Raw genomic sequence first — 25,471 nt, 5'->3', positions numbered from 1 at the left:
CCCGCGTCCCCATGTTGGCCATCCCCCGGAAGGGCGGCGCAACTACGTACTCTTAGATACTCCTCTAAGTTGTGGATGGTGACCGGTATATCCTTTCCTCCTTTCTTCAGTTCGATGTTGGGAAACCCTGGCAGAGTGAAATCCAATCCTAGATCTTCAACTGAGCAGCCATTCATAGTCAGGGTTTCTAATGCATATTGTAGACTCTCTTTGGTCTAAAAAGGGGGGATGAGAGATGTCAGGCACCATCATTCAGTTGGTTCTGTGTCTGTGTTTATAAGACAAAAGATACGCTAATACATTTTAAGGGCTCCTTCTGCTCTTACAGGACTTCTTTTTGTGTTGTCATCTACACATGAACAAGTCACAGATCCCAAAGGAAATAATCTCAAGCATTTCAGAATCCAACTATTTTTATTTGGGGAAAAATAAACTCACTTAACTGTCCCTTCAAAATGAGATGTCGGTCAATGTGACCACATTTCAAATCAGATTTCACAAAAAGTCATAATCGCTTACATGATGGACCATTTGAGAGTGGTTAGAGAGCCAGACAAACTTTTCCTAAGTTCTGTATTAATCTTCATGAATCCAATTATACATATAGTTAATTGCCATTCCTTAGACAGGAAACCGTAAATACAAAGAATGCATTACTTGAGTAAACACAAATAGCGCACTATCTAAGGAATGGTAATTAACTTTTATCCCCCCCTGAAAAGCTCAAGTCTAAGGGACACCCTGGAGATTTCTCATCCTATGCCTTCAGGACTTGAGAACTGTGACAACAGATCTGTATCCACACAATAATGCTGCGGTGAAGAAAGGTTCCAACAGAGCCCTCGAGTCATACTCTAAAGACAAATGTTAAAAGCAGTTTGTATTATTTATTTTTTTAAATGCTTACACATATTTAAGACTTACACTTTTTTTTAGATTAGAAACCAACATGCAAAACTGCAACTACTACCTGAAAATGAAGGTACATGGTACAGGAGAAAGCGAAATGGCTTTCCAAATTGGAAATACCTCCAAGTATGAAATTCCCAGTGGCTGAACAGTCCAGGTGCAAGAAATTAGTCACTTAAACTAAAAAAAAGCTAGAAGTTCTGATTTAAAGTTAGTCATTTTTAAAAAGGAAATGAAAGCCATCCAGATTAATTCAGAATGCAGAAGAGGGGGGGCGCCTGGGTGGCTCAGTGGGTTGAAGCCTCTGCTTTCAGCTCAGGTCATGATCCCAGGGTCCTGGGATCGAGCCCCACATCAGGCTCTCTGCTCCGCAGGAAGCCTGCTTCTTCCTCTCTCTGCCTGCCTCTCTGCCTACTTGTGATCTTTGTCTGTCGAATAAATAAATAAAATCTTTAAAAAAAAAAAAAAGGAATGCAGAAGAGGAAACAACACTAAGATTAAGGTATAATCTTAATCTGTCCTTTGCTGTAAAAGCCTGTGTTTAGGTCTCTTCTCAGCTACAGGTGAATCATTTGATGAGACCAGAAGGAAGGCCTTTCATTTTAGGTTTAAGGTATTTCTCAGAAAGACTAGATAATAATCATCAACATCTCTCAAATGTTCTCCTCCTGGAAAGCTCTCAAAACTGCCCCCCACCTCTCACACATATCAAGGTGGTCACTCCTATCCTAATGCAAAGTCTCTTCTCCCACAGCTACTTAGGGAACATCTTATTTATAAAGGTCTGCATTACAAAACACTATCATTGAGAGGAATCTAGAATATATAGGGTCCCTGAGATATTTAAAAGGAATTCACTGTTCATTTCTCCAGACTTTATATCACATTGAGAGCTAGTAAGTTTCAGCCCATTTCCCATGTATCTTTTAAGAATTTACACTACCAAGTTTGCTCCACCTGTATACTTCATAAACAGTGAGGTGAGGGGCTCCAGAATACCACATACCACCATTCCTCCTGCACTGGATGAAAACTGGTTAATACAGTACAGCAGTTTCCACAGAATGTGGTTTCTGTGCTATGCATTTTATACTTTTAAATTGATAACATCAAAAATAAAGATTAAAGATTTGTAGAACAAATCTCAAAAAAGAGTTGAAGAGAACGGGTGGCATGTTGCAAAGTGTGTGAGAGAGAAAGCTGCAGAACTCGCATGCGAGTTCCAGCTCTCCTCCCACACTCTGGATGATCCATGACCTTGGCCAGTTACTGAAGGTATCTGCCCTGAGTGTTTCATGAGCAAAAGAAGAATAACAGAAACACCTACGTCTCTGACGTGTTGTGGATTAAATGAATTAATATACATATGGCGTGTGGAATAGTGTTTTATTTCCTTTCCTTCCTTTTTTGGGGACCACCATTTACCTAAGAGGTGATTCCAAATAAGATTGCATTCATTTTTAAAATTTACAAAGTTGGGAGCTCCTGGGTGGCTCAGTGGGTTAAGCCTCTGCCTTCGGCTCAGGTCATGATCTCAGAGTCCTGGGATGGAGTCCCGCATCAGGCTCTCTGCTCAGCAGGGAGCCTGCTTCACCCTCTCTCTCTGCCTGCCTCTCTGCCCACTTGTGATCTCTGTCAAATAAAAAAATATTTTTTAAAAAATTAAAGAAATAAAATTTCTAAAGTCAGTAAGCATAAAACTGATTCTAAAAAATGTTAAGACAAAATATCTTCTATGGAAAAGATGGACTTGGCCTCGTTAAAATGCTAATTGCTGTCAATAAACGAACTGATTTTTCCAAAAATCACTAATTAATAAGGGGGATAAAATTAATTCCCTTACAAATCACCTTCTTCCCTGATAAGGCATTTTAAAATTCCCATCTGTCGACAGCTCTTTTCCCGTTTATCGGGAGATGTGACACTTTCCCTAAAAAATCTGCTCTATTCTTACTTTACACAATTTATAAAATGGGAGTTGATTTAACACTGGTCCACGTTGCCTGCCCAAATATAGCTAACTGACTCTGTGCCGCTATTTTTTAAATATAACTTTGTCTTCTTCTGCCTGATACAGAACCCACTATTAATTTCAGATTGAGCCAAATAATTTTTAATCTCTCATTAATATGTAAAGAATATACATTAATGATATAAAGCTCAAGATTACCCACTCTAATAAAGAAGCCTCAACAGATGTTACTAAGAAATAGTGGACACCTACCACGCCCTTTAAAACTATTTTCCTCATCTTTCTATAAACAGATGGACTTTCCTAAATTAAGCTACCTTTCTGGAAAAACAATCTGTCCTGAGAATAGTTTTTATTGGTTCAAATGCTTACCAAAGAAATTCAGTATGATACAGTATCTGCCCAGACACATAACGCCCACCTAAAATTTAATAAGTAAGAGCCTTATGGGTTCAAGTCAGGAGTGTTTTTCATTTATTTGTTAATCAAGCTATTATCACCTGCTGTTTTTATAAGTCATCTTACTCACTGTGAAATCGTTTCAGTTAATCTAATAAAAAAATTAAACTCTTCTAAAATAAAATAAGTAAAATAATGTAAAATAGTAACTGCATCAAATAGAAACCATTTAACAAAGACCTCATCTTGCAACAGTAGAAACGGATCCACTTGACCATTTCCTCATCTTCTAAGCTTACCTGGGATTTATCTTGTTCAAGTCTTTTCTTCTGTCTGACAATGTCTTCTAGGTGATACACTGATCTGGCTACAACCGGGTCAATGTCAAACAAATCATGCGATGTCAGTGAAGTTTCCTGCCTCAGCATCCACTTATAAAAGGGTAAGCCAAGGGGAAGGTCCACCTGAAAGGAAGTATACAAAATATTCTAACAGTCACGCTAAGCTTCTAGAACTGCCTCAGTTCTGTAACTGACACTCTTAAGAGATCATTTATAAAGGTTGAGTAATAACTTGCCCCTCCAAAAAACCACATTTCGGAACTGTTTCTCTCATTACACACAATTGTTCCCATTTAAACCCAATTTGGGGCCCTGATATTGTGAAAAATTTAGTACACCAAAGAATCCTATTTAAACAGTGACCCTGAAAAGGTTATCTTTCAATGATGGACATATATTCTCCATAAGGGCCTCCAAACTAAGAGACTGTTTACAGGAATCTTAATCTATCTGGGGTGGAATAAACTAAATTCCACTGTAGTCTGCATTACTGCACATCTGGGGGAAAAAGAGAAGAACCAACTAATTAAAACTGAAAAAAAAATGTTAACTTCTAAAATAACTGGTTAACAGCCCATTCTGTAGGCAAGACAAAACTGTCAGCTTGGAAACTTGACACTGGATGAAAGAAAATGTCTTCTACATACTGACCAAGTATCTCAGATACTGGTCTCGAATTAGTGTTTTTAAATAGAAATCTCCACGTAAGTCATATGCCCATTAGTCTGTGACACACTGTTTTAAAACCCAGCATGAAGTGCAGGGGATTGAGATACTCTCAGAGTACACAGACACAGAAAAATGTAGACAAGCAAATAATCTTAAACTTACCAATCTGAAATCCATGATAGCCTTGGCCATTAATTTTCCTAAGAAGCGAAACTTCATCTTAACCTTTGCGATGTGAGCTGGCTTAGCCGTCCTACCAAAGGGAAGCGCAAACAGGCCCTGGAGGTTTTGAATATACTTGGTCCCTTCTTGGCTTCCTATGAAATGAGCAAGTGACAAAACTTTAGATGGTATTTCTGAAGACAAAACAAGACAGGACAAAACCTGATAACTAAGAACATCTAAGAAATTCAGTATTCTCAAAATCAGATCATGGAATGAAGTCCTCTAGAGCTGGAAGGTTCTCCCTAAGTTGATAAAAGAGAAAACCAAGGCTAAAAATTGAATGAAGGTCAGAGACCATGGCCCTCTACTAGAAAGTAAATCTATTTAATGAATTATAAAGGCCCTTTTACCTCATGTGAAAAGCACAAACTGACGATCTCACACATTAATATTACCTTTTGGATTGCTAAGAGTCACTTCTTCACCTCTCCAGAGACCCAAGTCAGCTCTCTGTAGTTCCTGAGATACAAGTGCATAAAACTCCAGTGTAGGCCCGAGACCTGTACCAACCTACAAAAGAAAAAGGCAGAACAATTTCAAATTTTCAGACTTACGCTGCCTTTTTCTTGGGCCAAACGCTTTGCAATATGGGTTCTAGCAGCAACTGTTTGTTTCATGCATCATTTCCCCAACTGTCCTGACCGGGCTCCTTCAGCCTTGGTCCCCTGGAACAAGAACGAGCCACCCCGTTACTGCCTAGGACCCTCACACTCGCACTGTGTGCTGCGGGCTTCTACACTGACAACAGCACTGCTGTAGCTCTCGCACCCCTGGTGAATAAGAAGGCTTTGTCTGAGGATGATCTACTTCCAGAGCCTTCTCGGGTGAGCTGTTACCCTGAAACCAACTCAAATGTCGTATCCTCAAGAGAAGCCTCCTCTTCAGCCCAGGGACTCTGCTCCTTTTTCTTTAGGAATCGTTGTTCAGCGACTTCTCACGTCACCTCACACTGCCACAGTTCCATTATGTGTTTGCATTTCTCCCTCAACGGCAACTTTAGTTCACCTCTGTACCCTCAAGAGTGCCTGGACACACAGCAGCCACTGAACACTGCTTTGCTGAAGAATACAGGGCCCAGGGAAGGTCAGACCCATGCCAGCACCCACTGGGCTAACTTAGCCTCAGGGAGTACGTCTGTGCTTCTCAAGCTCCCTGGGGCCCTTGAAACTCCTGAGAGCTTTATCAGTATGTTCGCATGGAGATGGTGAGCATGTCCCAAAGATTCTCGCTTGATAGGTGTGGTTCAGAGCCTGGGCACTGGTATTTTAAAACCAGCCTGAACGTGACTGTACAGCTTTGAACGAAAAGCCCTGCTCCATGAGAGGCATCCCGTGTCCATGCTCATAGCCTAGTCATTGCTTCACGTTCTATAAAGGTCTGACCAGTTCGGACCATCAATTAGATATGCAGCTTATGACAAGTTAATATAGTAGTTTATAGGCTACCTCAAACCATCATCCCGATCAAGAGAACTAGAGTTCACTTAGAGATAATTTGCAGATAATGGGCATTATTTTATCATTATCACAGTTACTTTTTTAAAAGTATCCAAACTAGCTTAACAGATCAGATCCAATCCACCAAGTATTTCACTCTAACTTTGCAAACAGCAACATACCAGGCTGGATGTGGTGACATCTTCTGGACCCACCAATATACCACCTTGGCTTTTCTTTTTTTCACTCTGCACATTCCAACCCATCATTCAACACTGTAAGCCCCCCTTCAAAATATATTCTGAACTGGTCCCTTACCTGGTCTACTGCTAGAGCCTCCCACATGCTCTCTGCACCAGCATTCCCAGCATCTCTTCGTCTAGCCTCACAGTGTCAAGAGGCCTCCCATCTCACTCAGAGCAAAAGCTCACGTTCTTCCCGGGCCTGCACTGCCTGGGTGACTCCTCCCATAGCCTGACTCCTACTCTGGCTGGTCATTCTGCGGAAGGGCTAGGAATCTGCCTCGGGGCTTTTGCTTCTCTGTTCTTTCGCTAGAGAAACCCTTCCCTAAATGGTAATGACTTGCCTGTCAAATGTCCTCTTATGAATCACCCTATCCCTTCCCCATCCCAAACCACCTTTCTTTCTCTTCATCATGTGATCTATCATATGCATATGCGTAAATGCGTGGGGAAAAAAAAAGTTCTGTGTCGGTAGGAATTCTGTATACTTTGTTCTCCACTGAATCCTGAGTACTGGAGGAGAGGAAGGAAAGGAAAAAAGAGAAGCCAAGAAAAAAGAAAAAACTGTAGTAACATCTGATATCCAGCAGATGGTGCTTTAGAGCCACTTAAGGTTTTTTTTCTCCTTTTAGCATAATTACCCTAAGCTAAATAGAAATCACAAATCAGATCAGTTTAATTCCTTCATCCAAGGAATGGGCTGTTATTTCTAAAGGTAAAACAGACTTAAAATATCAAATGGCACTAGTATCACTGTAAACATGTCATCACAGCAAACCTGTGGGGTGTGGAAGGAGGTAGTCAAAGCTGTTCTGGCAATTCACCCGGTAACCTGGGCTAGCCAGCCACCCTGCATAGATCAACCTTATCTTTTCAGGCTTCTGTTCCACTCAGCCACTCCACTAGAAAGGTAGGTACTTTGGTTTTGCTTCATTTGTTTTTAAAGGAAGGAAAGGGGGGGGGGGCGCCTGGGTGGCTCAGCCGGTTAAAGCCTCTGCCTTCCGCCTGGGTCATGATCCCAGGGTCCTGGGATTGAGCACCGCATCGGGCTCTCTGCTCAGTGGGGAGCCTGCTTCCTCCTCTCTCTCTGCCTGCCTCTCTGCCTGCTTGTGATCTCTGTTTGTCAAATAAATAAATAAAATCTTTTTAAAAATAAATAAATAAATAAAGGAAGGAAGGAAAGAAAAGGGGGCGCCTGGGTGGCTCAGTGTGTTAGGCCTCATCGTGGTCTCAGGGTCCTGGAATTGAGCCCCACACTGGGCTCTCTGCTCAGCGGGGAGCCTGCTGCCCCCGCCCCCGCCACCTGCCTCTCTGCCTGCTTGTGATCTGTCAAATAAATAAATAAATTCTTTAAAAAAAAAAAAAGGAAGAAAAAGCATAAAGCTCTAGAAGTAAAAACACAGAAAAATGAATTCTGACAACTGAGTCTCTTTCAAAAGCTAACACGTACTAGCACTTACCACAGGACAATGTTCTACTGTTAATCATTCTAACAACACGGGATGAGAAAGGTCCATCTCTTCTGCCCCTCTTGAGGTATCACCAAGGACTTTACCGAGTCGCCCAGTGTCATGGTCAGCAGCGCTGGCGCCAGGCTCTAGAGTCCACGTTAACACTTCACCCTCCCGGAGGTTGGTCATTTGTAGCCCCAGCTAATCTTGGGGCTTAAAGACTCTCTGAGCCTAGACACTGGTTTACCAATCATCCATATTCAAGATGGGGCCCATCTGAATTTGATACTTCGAATTGGGATTCTTCTCGAGCTACTCTGGAGTCTTCCTAATGGTCACTTGCAGACCTGTACGGTTGAATTTGCTTTACCACCTGAGGCCCTTTGTATCTAGAAAGTCAGTACTCCTCCCAAGCCCTATTCCCCAATGATCCTCCTAGAATCTTTCCCATAATCAGTGGGTAGGACCCAGCAATGGAGATTATTAAATTAAGACTTCTACATCAGTAACTCAGTCCTGATGACCCGTGGTGCAATCAGTGTGATGCTATCCATGAACTTGTTCAGGCTCCGTGTGAGAGGCAATGTGAACAGAACCACGAAGGATGCGAGAGGGAAGGAAAGACATTCCTGGCAAGAAAAAAATATACTGGGGTAAAAAAGTAGAAATTAAAGTTAAAAATAAACTCAGGAAAAGAAGCCACTTGGGGCAGAGGTCTTGCAGTTTTATGAAGAAGAAATGCACATGTACACATCTGAAGAACTGTATCTCTGAGCAAGAGTCACGGTCAGGGTGGATTCAAAAGAGCGTGCCAATTTCTTATCCCAGCAGCCAAGACCTCCACTCCATCTCCCTCTGCCCCATCGCGTCTGCTACTCGCCACAAAGCCCAATCCTTTGCTCGACCCACAGCCTTTGGACCCCCAGTTCTTCTGCTCTCTTCCATCAGTCGAACTCTATGAATCTGCTCACATGCTCCTGGGAAGGTAGAACTTGTGTCCTTTGTACCTCTGTCCTGTGCTGACCTCCCCTGGCCCCCCGCCCGCCACTACACTGTAATCCTCTGACTGCAGGAACTCTGCCATAACTTGGATCCCTAGCACATGGTCTACTTCCTAGGTCACAATGACTTCAAGTTCTACTTTTGATGACTAAATACTCTCAAATTAACTTTTCAAAAGTCTTAATGAGATGAAAATGCCTAAGAAAAATCAAACTCATATTAAAATTCCTTGGATAACCATAGGTGATACTGCAGATTGTTAGTGGTTGTACTCTACCTCACATTTTATAGACAAGAAAACTGAGGGGCAGAGTGACTGGCTATTATAATCAGTGTAATAGAAAGTTTAGACATTTTAGGTATTTGCGAGTTTTAGAAGTCTAAACATTCTCAAGTTTTGTCTTAAAAATATTAAGGGGAAAGAGGGAGGAAAAGTACCCTCAAGAGTTTTTCACAGTTAAAATATAAAGAAAACCATTATTTGAAATCTCTTGAGGGCCGGTCCAGGCTGTTTAAAAGTGCCTCAAAAGAAAGAAATGACAAAGGTTAGAAAGTAAGTAAAAATGTATTTTTTTCTCCACAGCCAACAAGACTGTCCAACACCACAGGTGAGCCAACTACAGCTCCGGTCCACTTCCTGTTTTTTTACCATCTGCAAGCTAACAGTGGTTTTTACAATTTCTGTGGTTGCAAAATCTTGAATAATTTCTTACCACATGTGAAAATTAGATGAACTTCAAATTTCATTGACAATAAAATTTTGTTGGAACACGGCCAGGCTCATTCATGTAAGTATTGTCTCCGGCCACTTTCCTGCTTGTACAACAAAGGCAAAATGCAGTGGCTGTGATGGGCAGGGTAGGGCCCGCAGCCCCTTCATGTTTTACTATCCAGCCCTTTAAGCCTCCCAAACCTGGGTTCTGCAATAATCCTACATGATCTATTAAAAAGTTATTAGAACTAAAAATTATCAATGTCACATATAAGGTGAAGATATAAAAATCAACTGTATTTCTACAAACTAATAGCAACCAGAAAATAAGAAGAGTATCATTTTCAACATCATCACAAAACAAATGTTTGGGGAGAATTTTAACAAAATGTGCACATGAAAGACCTCTAGACTTAATAAGTGAAACTGAGAGAGATAAAAAGACCTAAACAAATGGAAGTCTACACAGTGTTCATGAACTCCAAGATTCAACACTAATACATGTCAATTTTCTCCCCAAACTGACCAAAATTCAACATAATCCCTATCAATATCCTGGGAGACCTTCTGTAGACACTGACAGGGTGATTCTAAAATTTACACAGAAATACTAGGGACTGAGAAATAACCACAACTTTGACAAAGAAAAACAAAGTTGGAGGACTCACACTACCTGACTTCAAGACTAACTATATATAAAAAAAAAAAAAAAAAAAAAGACTAACTATAAAGATACAGTAATCAAGACAGTATAGAAAAACACAAAAGAACAGAAAATCCAGAAATAGATCCAAATATTCACAATCAACTCATTTTCAAAAAGGAGCCAAGGTCATTCAATATGGGAAAAATATGGTTCTCAAACAAATGGTGCTAGAAAAATGAAATAGCCTATCTTTAGAAAAAAGGAAAAATATCCTTAATCCCTTACTTTATGCTATATATAACTAAAAATGGATTACAGACCTAAGTATGAGAGCCAAAACTCTAAAATTTCTAGAGAAACACATGGGGGAAAATCTCTGAAAACCAAGGGTGAGGGGAAATTTTCTGGGAATAAAAAAAAAGCACAGACCAGGGGGAAAAAAATTGATAAACTGGATTTCAACAAAATTAGAAATGTCTGCTCTTCCAAAGACATTTCATAAAGAACTTATATCCAGATTAATAACTTAATCATAAAACACGATGCTGGAAATGTGGATGGACACTTCTCCAGAGGAGATATATGAATGGCCAGTAAAACAAATGGGAATGAGAAATCAGAAAAATGCAAACAGAACATAGTAAGATACTACTGTAAACCCACCAAAATACCCCAAATTAAAAAAACTAGACCCGAGAGTAGGTGAGCATGGGAAGCCACCAAAACTCACAAGCTCCATCATTGGCGGGAATCTACTTGGAAAACAGTTTGTGGTGTTTCTCACAAAGTAAAAATGGATCTTATTAAGTAGCTCAACAATTCATCCCTGAAGAATTTACCTAAGAGAAATAAAAAGTGTCTATCCAAAGACTTGTACCCAATGTTCACAGCAGCATCATTCACACGTGTGTCAAAAACTGGAAACTAAAATGTGCATCACCTGGTGATGAAACATTTCCTGAAATATCTATGTAACAGTCTCTTACTATTCGTGATAAAAGGAAATATACAGATACATGCAATAATTTGGATGACTCTCGAAAGCATTGTACTAAATGATAGAAGAGTAACACAAACGGCTACATACCTACTAGGACACTGTAAGAAAAGACAGAACTGCAAGACAGAAAAAAGACCAATGGTTGCCTGGGGGGAGGAGACAGGGGGAGGGGTGAACAGCAAAGTTATCTAGGAGAACAGTTTGGGGTGATGGAATGTTTTCTTGATGTTGATGTGGTAATGGTTTCAGACTGAATACATTCATACATTAGAATTTGTACGACTAGAATTTTACATGTTGTAAGTGTACATTTATTATACAGGTTAGATCTGTTACTTTTTTAAAAGCAGTTCAAACATTTTGAAAGGTATGCTTAAAACATCCTTTCACTTTATCAACCTAAGAATTACACAAACGTTTGCTCTTATGCAGGAAAAAACCATCTTAATCTTGGAAACTGGAGGGTTTCTGCCTTCCAAGATCATCCTACACAGAGCAAATCTCCAATTTCTAGATTAATTTCCCAACTGTCTTTTAGAATTTCAGAGGACCAACAAAGTCTTACTGAAGGCACAAATGAAGTCGAAAACCAACCACGCTGTTAAGCTCACCTCATTCTCATACTGGATCTCTAACATGGCCCGGGAGCTACCCAGATCCTGCATCACAGACTCCGCTTGCTTCAGCAGCTCCTCTCTGTTCACAGTACGCTGAAAAACAAAGCACAAATGTGAGGAACAATGCTCATGTTACACTTTATTATAATAACAGCTGGCATTTCTTGGAGTGCAAAAAAAAAAAAAAAAAAAAAGAACCGTTAAAATACTATTTTTCATTTGTCTGAGAGACAGCCCACAAGACAGTGTGCATGCGTCTGCTTGAGTGGGGCAAGGGGCAGAGGGCGAGGAAGAAGGGGAGAGAATCTCAAGTGGACTCCATGCCCAGCATGGAGTGGTGTGGGGCTTGATCCCACGACCCTGAGATCATGACCCCCGCCAAAACCAAGAGTCGGATGCTGAGCTGGCTGAGCCAGTGGAGCACCCCAAGACCATTTCTAGAAAAGCATATGTGAGGAAAGGTTAAGAAGCAACTGTGTTGCTACGAACGTGGACAACAAAGCTAGAAGTTAAGTCTAAGTATTATCTTGAGCCCATGACACGTTGAGAAAATTCCAGGTGGAGAAGAAATGCTCTCTGTAACCTTGCCAAACACCAGTGCAAGTTAGGGCTGCAGCTACGTGGCCTCTCACTGGGCACAGTTACAATTACATCATGGAGAAAGATCAGTGTGGCAGTGGCAGGTGAGACAGGTGAGCTAAAACCTCCCGGCCCCAACCTGCAGAGATCCTACAAGCACAACTACAAACATCTACTAATGAGATTCATGGGGACGAGACACGTCCTGCTAGACTTCCAAATCTACCAACATTGCCACTGACACAATCCTAGTGATACAAATAAAGACAGAAATAGCAAGGCTTTGCAAAACAAACAAACAAAAAGTATAAGGTAATTTTTGTTTTGCTTCTCATTCCTTCTAACTCTTCATGTCATTACTAGTGGCTCTCGTGAGTCTTAGAGTTACAGGTTTTCAAAAGACACACTTGAGTAAGAATCCTCAGCAAGAAAAGGGGAAGATGAACAAAGACATCAGAAGCAAAAGGCAGTGGCGTCACAAATGGAGGATGGGGTCGCTGCTGGAATGGCTCACAGTGGAGTGGTCAGAGCTCTGAGTGCGGAGCCAAGGTGAGAAGCCCAGGAAGCGGAGGTCAGCAACCAGGGGCTAACTAGGCACAAGCCAGGAATCCCATCAAGAATCCTGTTTCTGTCACCTCTGATCAGAGTGATGTGCGAAGGGACTAAAGTGCATCTGGTTAATTCCACCTACTGCATATGGATCAAGTATAAAAGGGAGGCTATAGTGTGAGTTCCTAAATTAAAAAGAAAAAGAAGCCTTGGTTGGAGAAGACAGGACTCTTCCTTGGCATGAGTGTTATGGCAACTAGGAAAAAAGAATTGGAGGAATTACTTCAGAAATGGGAAAAAAGGACTCTCAACTGTGGGATGAAAAAGAATCACAGAGAGCCTAGTTCCAAGACTTGACAGGAAACCCCGGCTGCTCCAGAGAAGACAGACAAGCAGAGGGATGGCGGTGACCGTGTGACGGTTCCACACCACAGGCACTGCTCCCACGCGCTGCAGCTCCAGCATTCCCATTACTGGCAAAAGCTCGGTGCAGTTTACCTTTACATATTTGTGGGGAGAAACTTACTTTTTTCCTATCCAATCTAGGTGCAACTCTGCTATCTTGAGAATCAGACTGGTTGATTTCTGGGTTGGTATCAAGTAATCTTTGCATTGCTCGGTCCCGATCAAATGCAGTTACATAAAAAAGCATTTGCCGGGTATCAAAAGGGAAGAAAAATGGGCTGTAAAGAGATGAGACATAGATTATCTGAATTAGAATCACGAACCATACAAACCACTACATTAGAAACAACTTGTTACTATGATACAGAGGAAGAATTATAAGAGAACCAATAAAAATGGTCTTGGCAAACTAATTTGGAAGAATTTTCATAACTCTTGTATGAAATTTCTAAGGGATCAATAATGCATTAAAAGTAGCTTTTTGCTGTGAAATATGAAATTCAACTATTAAAAATCCTATACTTTAAATCAGGTCTTTTCAAGATTATCTTTAATCTACCCAAAGACTTTTAGAAATATGATTTGACTAGCAAAACCCTGATTTTAAAATACGATCACTGCTTCATGACACTGCCAAACCATCCCCATACCACATATACACAAATAATAATAATGGCTTTACTAGCTCATGATCTTCCTCCAGCTCTGGCATTTCTAAGTCACTCAAACCTACCAAACAGCCATGCTGATTTCCAGAGAAGGAACCCTACAGGGACACAGGTCCTACTGCCTCTTGATGTAGGATTTTGGAAGTTCTTGACACAGAGCTGCTAAAAACACTTCCTGTGGTGATGCCAATATTCAACATCTGTTCTAATATGGGTAGCCACATAAGGATGTGGGTGATGCGACTAAAATCTAATTTCTAATTTACTTAATTTTCATTGATCTAAATGTAAACAGATGTACGTGGCTACTGACTACTGTATTGATCGGTGGTACAGTTCTATGGTCTCTGAGAATGTAAGTCCGGATGCAAACAGACTCAGAAAATCAACCAACTATATACCTTTGGAGTCCAACTTTACGAAGACAGAGGATTTTAATCTCTTTAAATATCCTTGCATACTTTTCTATTTCATATATTTAGACACATACTGTCACAAGGAGACCTTGTATTCGCCCCAGCTAGAGGACAGACAGCGACACTGAATATTAAGCAAGCTGTGATCAAATATGATGTTACTTAAACACATTTAAATAAGTCCAGTGAAGACTGTTTTTGTGACAAAATATATTAAGACCAATGCAACAATCACACACTCCCAAGACACCATTTCAGAAATGATCATCTTACCAGGTTTTTCCTAGTTCAGTAAGCCATGTTGGGATGTTTCCTGTCATGATTACTAAAGGATCTTGAAGCTGCCTATTTGCTTTTGCTGTCAACTTACTGTTAATGAATTCACTAGTTGGAATAATCTCCTTGCACATTGCATTCTGTAAAATGTTGAAAATAAATAAATATATAAATAAAGTATGCATATAGTAAAACATTAGGGTTATATCCACTAACTCTTTATCTTCAAAAATGTATGCAGAGGGCCTGGATTTCACCTGGTTCCCAACATACGATATACAGCTCCTCACTCAAGTGTCTCAACCTAAATGCCAATTTCTACAATGCAGATCTCAAATACCACAACCCCTACAGGCCACTAACTAGTACTTACCCAATCATTGAGGTGGCAGCTAATGTTTTGTGTGAGGCCAATTCCGTCATTCTTCCCTATTATCAACTTAGACAAATGAACTTTTGCTTAAAAAGAATTTTTCTATCAGTTCTATAAATAAATAAATTCACATCGTTCTTCATGTTGTAGCCTAACTTAATAAAGTTACAGCCAGGAAGAACACTAATCCAAGAATGTAGGCCAGCCACAGAAAGTGCAGGAGAAGCTCCCACTGGTGAGTATGTTGTATCTCACTGGGCTATGATCCCCCTACATTGAACAGAATCCTTATGGCCGTCTCTAGTACAACAAAAACTCATCAACCATTAGACAGAAAAAGCCATCAACCACAGTTAACATGCCACGCACTACACACGATGGGAAACTCCATAAGCAGGCCACATTACTCACATCATACAAGTAATACCAGTATCGACTGATGGCATGTAAAACTCTTAAAAGAAGAATCACATCTAATGATGGGTCTTCAAAAGTTATATTTTCAGGTGGCGTGGATATGAGGTAAACTTCTAAAGGATTTGATACCGACGGGCACACTCCATCTAGAGGGCAAAAGATCAAAGGTAAGGTTTGACCCAAATTAGAAAGGCTGTGCCAGTGGAGCCGGTGTCCTCTTATCCCCCCAAAATAGTAAGCACAAGCTATGAAGATCTACTGTTTCGTATCCTATCAGAGTACTGATAGCTTGAACATTTTTCCCTTTATCTTACACATACATCATACAAGCTTATGAAAATTTTGCTTTCCTCCCATATCCAAATAAACTGTAAAGGAGAAAAACGGACTCATTTCCCATTTCTTCTTTTCAACAGAAGAAACAACTAACAATAAAACGGCCACAGAGAATAAGAAAGACAGAATGTTTAAATTTAAGTTTAGTTTTATACAAATTTCCTGGATTTTTAAATTTTTATATCCACCTTAAAATGACTATGTAAAAGAGACAAATATTCCCAATTGTAAATCTGATAGATTTGGCTATTTAATCTGAGGCCGAGGATAGGACAGACTGAGAGTTTCCAAGGGGATCTACGATTCTTAGAATTCACTGAGTAATAGCTTGGGCAAGGGGCAGGGGCTCAAACTGTTGCCATTTACTTTTACCAAACAAAGGAATTCAAAATTACCACACTATCGCTATCATAAAAGGGCAATTTTTAACACCAAAAACACAGACACAAAAAAACTCAAAATAAAAATCCTTTATAACAGAACTTAAGTTTTATGAAAAGAAAACAGAACATTGTTATAATGCCCTTATTTCTGAGGACCCCCCCAAAAAAAAAAAAAAATCCAGTAGCTGACACCATTTTGTTTGGAACTCCTGGATAGAGATGGTCTCCAAGAAGGATCCTGAGCCGAATGTTAAAGCACTTGCTACCCTCATAGAAATGGGGGGTGAGGGTGGGTGAGCACACGGAGACTGGAAGGAAATACTACAAAAGAAAAGAGATCAACTGGGAGGCGCTACTCCATTCTGCAGTCATTACACTACCTGGCAGAACTTCTCATTCCTTCTGTAATTGTTAGATTGTAACAAATAACAAAAATGAAGGGCCTGCCTGATCACCATCAGTCTCTTCTTTAGTAAATGTGTTCTACTAACGAAATTTGTTTTAGCCTTCATGAAAACATAAATTTTTCATGAGAACAATATGAGTTTTTCCCAATTTTCTTCCAAAATTTAATTTTTCAGGTACTTAATTTTTCATCTGTGGTAATTTCATTTTTTCTGTATCATATCTAAGGGTTTCACTGCTAGATATAAATCATTCCTTTAAAACTTCCACAACAAGAAGGCTACTGCCCCGTGGCTATTTGTTTTCCCCCTCCCATGGACCAACTTACCATGCCATAACTCATCGTGCTTTTTTGCATTTCTAGGTGATGTTTTTGTTGGAGCTGTTTGGGCTCTTCCTCTTTTACCACCAACACAATCTTTATTACTTTCTTCATCTTCTCTCACGGGTTTGTACCTAAATTGATTGGAGAGTATGTAAACTAAATGTCAATTTTAAAAATACAAACTCTTCTACAGGGGCTGAAGTGTGACCCACATACACCACAGTTACCAGAACTCTGACATCTATCCTGTTTCTCCCTACTTATGGGTTTGGAGAATTACCCAGGCACTGTTTCAGGAAACCACCACAAAGAGTCCACTGGCCCAGGAGAGACCACCTGAGGAACTCCAGGGTTGGTTCAGAGAACAATGGCTCTCTATAGTTTATTTATTTATTTTTTTTTAAGCAGAGCCCACTACAGGGCTTGAATTCACAACCCTGAGATCAAGACCTGAGCAGAGATCTAGAGTCAGCCGCTTAACTGACTGAGCCACCCAGGTGCCCTGAAGACTGGTTCTCTTTAAATCTAAGTAGAAGACATTCACAAACAATGCAGAAAGCTGCATCCAAATGCCTCTAAGGGCTCAGAGATGCCAAGCTTATTACCTAAAGGAATGTCATCTTCCAAAGAGGTTTTTGTCCTCTTTAAAGACTTGAAACGATCTAAAAAGTTGCCATATACTGTGATTATTGCCCATGAGTACGTTTTCCAGGAGACATAAGGAAGGCAAATACAAACATACACATGTGTGTACATGCATGCATTCACGTACACACAGATAAAATATTTGAAGGGCTTTTAATAATAAAATGTAGAATTTGGTCCCCTCTCCTTATGTAAGCCAGCCATTACTATGAATTCCAAAACACAGGAACGATATATGGAAGATGATGACAAAGCAAACGAAGTCAGTTTTGGACTTGCCATATTGTATGAGTCTTTGTCCAAATGCCCGCTCTCCCCAGAGGATTGCTCTCGTCGTCCGTGGACTCCCGCTCGTCCTCGGCCTGGATACTGAACTGCCGGACTGCCTGATACACGGTCATGTTATACGGCAGCAAATGCTCTCCAATGTAGAACTGTAGCCTGTGCCTTACATTGCCGGAATTTAAGAACTGAGCGGCCTGATTGAAGCAAAAGAAAACCCACTTAAGCTCCAGGCCCTGAACTGTGTGTGCATGACAACACGGTGAGAATAGCACCTTACCAGAGATTCGTCTATTTCCTCGTCAGAACCATCATCATCACTGTCTTCATCATCTTCTCTTACTCTTCCATACCCTGAGGACCCAAGAAGGCCGTTAAACTCCTAAGCGATTGTCCATGGCAAAGAAAAGCCCACGCGTACTGGTTAAACGAACATACTCTTAGAAAAAGTAGACATCTACACTGTGACCTATGAAGCAAAAAGAGCTAAGAAAACTGTCACCTATAGAGCGTCATTTCTACTGCATTACGTTCCAACATGATAAATGAACTCATCACTGAAGTCAGCCATCAACCCCCTGGAAGCGTATTACGCTTCCACAGGCTATGTAAAAATGAATGATGGGAACACAAGTTCCCAGCGCTAGGTTTTAACAGAAGCAGCCTTAAGCAGGGAAATCGTTCCCACATCCCCTAATATTCCCAGCCCAATGTACGTACAAACACAAAACACACATCTAGGGAAAGTACCTCTAACTACAAGGTATCTCTCGATAGCTTGTACCAAAGCCAGGGGATCGATCTTGACCGGCCCGCCTTTCCACTGCTTCACGTTCGCACAGTCTGGATGTCTCTGTAACTGGCATTTTAACTGATGTGTGTTGAAAAATTTTAAAGCCTGTGATCCTCTGTTGAGAGAAAAGCTCAAGATAATTTGTGAAAAAAAGTTATTCTATTATTTTCAAAATCAACATAATTAATACAAACAAAAGACAATACAAACTTCATTTTCTTAAGACACAAAATAAGCACTTACTTACCAGCTATGTAAATAAGTCAAGCCAGCAATTCAAGTTAGTGATAGTTGTTATAAAGTAAAAGAGGGTGTGTATGTATGCACATGAAAATGTTAAATCATCATTTTATTTCTATCATACCGGAAACCGACGTGAGCAGAAATCCTCACCACTGAGATTTAACTATTAGAAATTCCTCAACCATTTGAGCCTGCTCACTTCTGAAGTATTTTGCCACAGCCTAACGAAATTCTATGGCTTTAAAAACAAAGGAAAAAGCCCTCTTTTTGCTTTCAAACAGTTCTGTTACAAAATTACTTTAAAAACTAACCTTTAAAATTTACTTTGCTACAGTCTTTTGAACGAAGCAGTTTGATAGCTACACCAGTCTAACCCTGGTAATGATATTTAATTGCTCACTTCTGGAAAGGGCTGACAATAGTGAGACACAGACAGGCTTAAAATGCAGTTATCTGTAAGATTCCATAAGGCATGCAAATAGGAGTATGGGAAAGAATATTCCATTGGACAGGAGATACACACACACACACACGCACACACATACATTTACACACATATATGTAAACATACATTTTTTTAATACAAATCTAGGTAAAAATGAAAAACTTTATAATTTTCTCAGGCACAGATGAAAATGCCCCCAATTTCATAAAACTTTCCAGGACAGGATAATGATCAAAACCGAATACCACATTCTATATTAATATTCAAAGCCAGAAAAAAACCCCAGCCCACACGGATCTCTTCATCTGTCCAATAATGCATTGTTTTAATTCAATAAAAAATTTAAATGTTTTCAAAACACATCAGACTGTATATTTCAAAACTAAACTAGTTTCTTATTTTGTAGGCTTCTAATCATAATATTCCAGAAGCCTTGTAACAACCTGAAAATACCATAATGAACTTTTACAGTGAATTCTTTCTATAGCATTTCATGAGTCCAGCAAAACTACTGTATTATGGAAAAAGCAGAAGTTTTAATGAAACAAGAAAACTTCAAAACATACACTTATTTGCTGAAACCCATCAAAAGTATAACCACTTATATCACATTATTGCACAGAATTCAAATATTTTATTACCCCTATCTACAAATTCACGGAGAGAAGCCATATATATTAAAGTCTATCAATTTAAGGAACACTAAGCCTATTAACAGCTCGGCAACACAATCAATGGGTTATGTATTTCCAAAACATGTTTAAAACACACGGGGCGATTTTAAAGATAAAAAGTGTTTTTCTTCAGTCATTATAGTCAAATGGTCTTAGAGCAGATGAAGACGTTACCAGACCTCTTGGCACTTTACCTCAACAAAATGAAGCAGAGTCCAATGGCAAGGGCACACCCAGGCAATGATCCTTACCTGCCTCCTGTCCCGTTTCCACTGGGGAAGTCGTGCACTTTCACTGGAAATTGCTCCATCTGGCTGAGGCAGTTGTTCATCTTGTGAACTAATGCCAACAAAGGTGCATTACCCACTGGTTCTACTCTTCCAATGGGCTCTTCTCCAGGAAGCTAAAGTTATAAATAAACCAACAGGTTAAGCAAGGCCTCTTGAAAATGGAACACTCCTCAACAAGAAAATTTAACGGGCAGTTTTACAGAAGAGAACCATTCCTCTATTCTCTTTTGATAGATTTGGTTGGAATGATTATTTCCATCTAAATTATTTCAAAGAGACTCTTTTTTTTGTACAGGCCCACAATCCCTTATTCTTAATTCCTAAGTCCAAAAAGGCTTGAAAACACAACTTATTGGTGAAGAGATCTGACTCAGACCTGAGGCCCTTTGCAGTCTTTATTTACCTGTACTGAGCAGGAATATCCGTATGCTTTCCTGCAAAAATATTCAACGTTTATGGAGCGCTATTTAGAATCCACTAGGAACCAGGCAATATATACGTAGAATTCCTGAAACCCATTCAGCTGCATGGAATTTCAGGTAAGAGATTACAAACCTGTACTTAATCTTCAGCATGGTATAAAACTACATCCAGTACTGCTACACATCTAATGCATCTCAAACATATAACAAGTCTGCATTACGAGCCCAAGTTAAAACAATACAGTAAGTGCTCAAATGTTTCACCAACACATAGGAGAATTACCCTTAGGCCTACTACACAGATGATCCAGAGGATGACTTCTCTCAAGTAGTTTTGTAACAAGTAGAATGATGTTAAGTCACTAGTATCCAAGAATGGTTACATTCTTGCTCTTACCCACTGAGGCTGAAGGAAGTGGAGCCTCTCTGAGCCTTCTGGTTTGGTAATCCAGATGATAAATGGTGACTGCGTACACTCCAATGAAATTGTTAACACTGTACTTTATATGCAAAATGAAATGTAAATGCTCCCTCTATCATGTCTGTAGCTATTTTACCATATTTCCCTATATGTATATATTGTTGGAACATGTTTAAAAACAAATATTGAGAATAAAATACATTCACAAGTAAGAGACTACTATTAATGGCTGGTTTTACAAAAAAAAAAAAAAAAAAAAAAAAACCACAAACCAAAGACTCAAGATACAATGGCCATAGAAAGTGTAGCACCTACGCCATTAAATCACAATTCTGTTGCTTTACTAGTATATTTGATATATAAAAGACCAAGAAATCCAAATCTAACTATATCAGAAGCCAGAGACTTGACCTCAGTATCTTGACCAGCACCTAATGGAAATTACTGAGGTGAAAATACACACATCAGTGACTAATGATTCCTACAGGATGACAGAGAAGCATCAGGAGATAACTTACTGGTGAAGAAAAGAATACATGAAGGAATCTCTTTAATCTGATCTCTCTGCTCACAGCATCCTTTTCACTTTTAGATGTCAAATACAGCAATAGCTGCTTCACGAATCCACTATGTTGGATTTCAAACGACGAAACATCAGACTCTGAGACTATGCTACGGATTTCTACAAGGCACTCAGCTCCACCATCCACCTGGAAGAGTTGGGAACAGTATTTCTATAATGATACACTGATTTATCTGTACTGATTATTTATATTGACTTAAACTAAATGCACAGTGCACGTTTCCCCCAAAAGAAATTGCATTCATTCTAAACATTTTTAAAAAAGAAGGTGGGGGGAGTGATGCATTCTTGGTAGAACCTTGGAAACTATGATCTTACACGCAAAGTCAGAAATATTAGGATTTCATGGAAGAAAAGCAGCATCCACACTACTAGCATAAAAAAGGAAAGTCTTGCATTCGGCCAAGGTTGAATAAAGAAATAAAGAAATAATAATAAAAGAAATCAAGAGACTAAATAAATAAATGAGACATAGAATTGAGAATACAAACTGAGGGGTAAAGAGCTAGAATACCACAATGATACAATAAAACAAGAATATAAAGTATGGCTTTAAATTAATACATTTAAAACCTGGATGAAATGGACAATTCTAGACTACTCAAAGTACTCAAAGTACATTAAAAATGTAAACAGGCTAAGAATCAGATGAAATATAAAAGGCTTATTATTCAATCTCCCTCTCCAAGTACTATCAGATCCATGTGGTTAAGGGGTTAAGGAGGGTCCGATCAATTCTAATACCCACAGTTGAGATGTACCTGTGGGACATTTCTCTCAAGTTTCTTTTTTTGTCAAGAAATATAGAATGTGACAGATCGCCTAGGTGGCTCAATCAGCTGAGCCTCTGACTCTTGATCTGGGCTCACACCATGATCTAAGGTTCGTGAGAATGGGTTCTCCGTCAGGCTCCACACTCAGAGCAGAGTCTGCTTGAGATTTGCTGGCCCTCTGGCCCTGTCCCTCCCCCAACTCATATGCACGTGCTCTCTAAATAAATGCTTAAAAAAAAGGGGGGGGGATGAGACGAGAAGAAGAAAGTCAAAGATGAGATTTCTAGTATAGTTAATGATAAAATAATGAAGCACAAAAGTCAAGGGACAAGTTACAGCTAAGTCAGTGCTAAAGGTACATGTCTGGCGAAAAAGCTATCTAGGACAACAAAATTCATGGAAAGTCAGAGTCATCAAGGAAAGGACAGGAAGACAGAAGAGATGCTGGAAAAGACGATGAAGGACCAACAAAGCGCAGCCCATGTGGTACCTGGAGGTTGAGTTGTTCAGTTGCAGCACAAAGTCTCTGAAGGACATTCAGCGCAGGGTTGCTTCCATCCATGTTCTCAGAACTGAAATAACGCTCTACAAATTTATGCGCCTGTTCCTTAATCCAACCTTTAATTTTTTCTCTGCAAGAAGGAAAAACAAGATATTAAATTCAGTCTCCGTGTATAGAAAGGATTTCAATTACAGCTCCACATCAAAGGCAAATAGCTGCTACATCTAAAACCCTTTCCCACCCATGCTTCTAAAATTCAGATGAATCAAATTAAGTGTCATTTTCAAAATGGGCTAAGGTGTAGTAGTAGAGAAATGCTCATGTACTTCAACTATAATTCAGATCATTACATGAAGAATATACAAAAAGTTCTAACTTCTTGGGAACTCTACCCCTAAGTGTTTGCCTGAAAGCAACTCTACACGGCTGCTTCATTAGGTACAGACATACCTGCCTTGTCCTTTATCCTGTTCCTTGGAGAGCTAAAGTGAAGAACTACAGACCAAGAACATGCACCTGTGCTATTAGCTGAGACCTGGCTATTTAAGTTACAAATTCTGATGGCTTTAGATATACATTTGCTTATTTTCTTAGTAACCAAAACTGGGAAAACAACCAAACAAACTAATTCACACCCCCCCCCCAAAAAGCCTGTCTCTTAACCCAGTGGCATTCGATTTTTAAAAATTTCTTCTTTGCAGAGGAAGTAATCCTTGTTAGTATGTTACAACCAGAGCCAAAAAAAACTAAATAAAACTCAGAAGGGCTGGAAAAAAATTTTTTTTCAAAGCCACAGACTGAAAAGATAAAAAATTAAAAAACAAACAACAAACAAACAAAACAAAAACAGTCAAATACTGGTATGTGAAAAAGTTTAGCTGATACAAATAATTTGTTCTAAATAACTTAGAACAAACAAGCCTCCACTCTAGGATCCTTAAGTTCCACTGTAAAGGGTAGAGGAAAGCAGGGTATCATAGAAGGGAGAGTCTGTGTGTGCGCACACAAAATACGTCAGCGTTCCCTTGTCTAGAACAAAACTAAAGAACAGGTTCCATGGGGAACATAATTTATTTGGTTTTGAACATATGTTAACTCCCAACCAGAAATGTTGAAATGGTTTTAAAGTGTGACTGAATTTAGGAAAAGGCCAGAGTTCAAAAACTAAGAATCTGCTCCATTCTTGAGCAATGCCATTTCTGAGCATAAATTAAAAGGCTGTGTCCATGTTTCATCTCCACGTAGTAAATGTGCTGACTGCAAGAATGTAGAGTTTCGCTAATCTTAGAACAAAAGTAATAGAGAATTCCCCCACTTCACCTATTATTGGATATGGTGTCCTTTGAGGCGGCCCTGGCAAGACCACTAACTCCCGCAGTTCGTGCTGGTTCAATGTTGTTGCTGTTGGACTGTGCGCTTAACCTTCCCCATGTTTTTGGGTTCAAGCTTGCCAGGAAAGACGACTTAGGTGACTGAGTAGTGGTAGGGCTTTTAGCTATGAAAAGAAGCAGGAATGAGAGTTAAGTCATCTCATCATACTGGTGAAAAACCAACTGAATTTTAACATTCCTGTTTACAATACTAGATGAATTTACTGAAACAACTGTTCAGAAAACCCAGGTGTGCTTAAAAGCTGTCAAGAGCTTTCAGAAGTACACACCTCTCACTGCTACTGTCCTTCCCTCTGCAGCCCACCACATTACCAAAGCAATTACCTTGATTGTCTACTTTGTCATCATCTCTTGGAGGTGAATACTTTGGCCTTCTTGGCCCTCGTTTTGGCAGTCGTTTTCTCTTTAGAACATCACTTAATCGACTATCACATGGGAAAACATGGGATAAGTTTAGCAATTACCACGCTTTATTATCATCGCTCATTGAAAAGCAAGCTAAAATGGCAGAAACAAGGAGTTGTAAAATATTGCCATAAAAGGGTATTCTTCATTTTATGATTACTTATTTAATGCAGACTCTGCACCAGTCGTGTTCTAGAGGTCTAGAAACACAAAAAATGATTAATCCAGAAAAACAGCTTATTTGACTACACTGAACTACTAAAAGTAAAACCAAGTAAGAGTATCTGATTAATTCTGTGTTAAAACTCTTACTATAAAATGTTGTACACATACAGAAAAGTACACAGAACAAATTTAGGATGCAAAGAAGCAACATTAAAAAGAACTGTGCTATCAAAACTAGAAAAATAATGTTAAATCTGATTATCATATTTCTTCCCTAAGTTAAATGACAAGAAATAAGATATATACAACAGGACTCTGGGTGTTAAAGATACTTTCCTGATACTACAAGTACTTTCCCGGTATGTAATACAGTAACATCCTAAATGAATGCATTTATAAATAGTTTAGTGATTTTTTTTTACTCAAAATTACCTATAAACAAATCTATTAAGTCATAGTATGAATAAACTGTTTTGAATTAGAATACCTGAAATAGAACATACACAGACTTTGTCTTATTTTCAATACTCTTAACAACAGTAGAAATAGTTTGAAATATCAACAGATTCTCAGAAAAACAAAACTACTTAATATGGAAAAGACGGAAAAAATGTTCGGGCTCCTGAGTGGGGCGGTAGTTGCGTGTCCGACTCTTGGTTTCAGCTTAGGTCATGATCTCGAGCC

At 39.5% G+C, this 25,471-nt stretch overlaps 1 protein-coding gene across 17 annotated transcripts in view; it reads right to left on the bottom strand.

The window, feature by feature from the left end:
- Positions 1-25,471, bottom strand: part of TRIP12 (thyroid hormone receptor interactor 12) — a 141,235-nt gene that overhangs the window by 5,436 nt on the left and 110,328 nt on the right. For 10 of the 17 annotated variants that reach the window (XM_080798472.1, XM_080798457.1, XM_080798469.1 and 7 more), the window contains 17 exons: positions 24,542-24,642; positions 24,147-24,321; positions 22,815-22,956; positions 21,487-21,678; positions 20,087-20,238; positions 18,431-18,603; positions 17,961-18,034; positions 17,678-17,877; positions 16,757-16,884; positions 15,299-15,450; positions 14,512-14,654; positions 13,276-13,432; positions 11,616-11,714; positions 4,911-5,025; positions 4,453-4,607; positions 3,580-3,744; positions 51-215 (listed from right to left, as the gene is read on the bottom strand). In XM_080798472.1, coding sequence (XP_080654598.1) covers positions 51-215; positions 3,580-3,744; positions 4,453-4,607; positions 4,911-5,025; positions 11,616-11,714; positions 13,276-13,432; positions 14,512-14,654; positions 15,299-15,450; positions 16,757-16,884; positions 17,678-17,877; positions 17,961-18,034; positions 18,431-18,603; positions 20,087-20,238; positions 21,487-21,678; positions 22,815-22,956; positions 24,147-24,321; positions 24,542-24,642 — 2,488 coding nt within the window. Of the gene's footprint in view, positions 1-50; positions 216-3,579; positions 3,745-4,452; positions 4,608-4,910; positions 5,026-11,615; positions 11,715-13,275; positions 13,433-14,511; positions 14,655-15,298; positions 15,451-16,756; positions 16,885-17,677; positions 17,878-17,960; positions 18,035-18,430; positions 18,604-20,086; positions 20,239-21,486; positions 21,679-22,814; positions 22,957-24,146; positions 24,322-24,541; positions 24,716-25,471 lie in introns of those variants that run through there. The other 7 variants (XM_080798458.1, XM_080798467.1, XM_080798468.1 and 4 more) reach the window with 3 other exon arrangements.

This window comes from Martes martes (genome assembly GCF_963455335.1).
Source record: "Martes martes genome assembly, chromosome: 3".
Taxonomy (NCBI): domain Eukaryota; kingdom Metazoa; phylum Chordata; class Mammalia; order Carnivora; family Mustelidae; genus Martes; species Martes martes.
The sequence above is the reverse complement of the archived record's forward strand: the minus strand, read 5'-3'. Positions and strand labels throughout refer to the sequence as shown.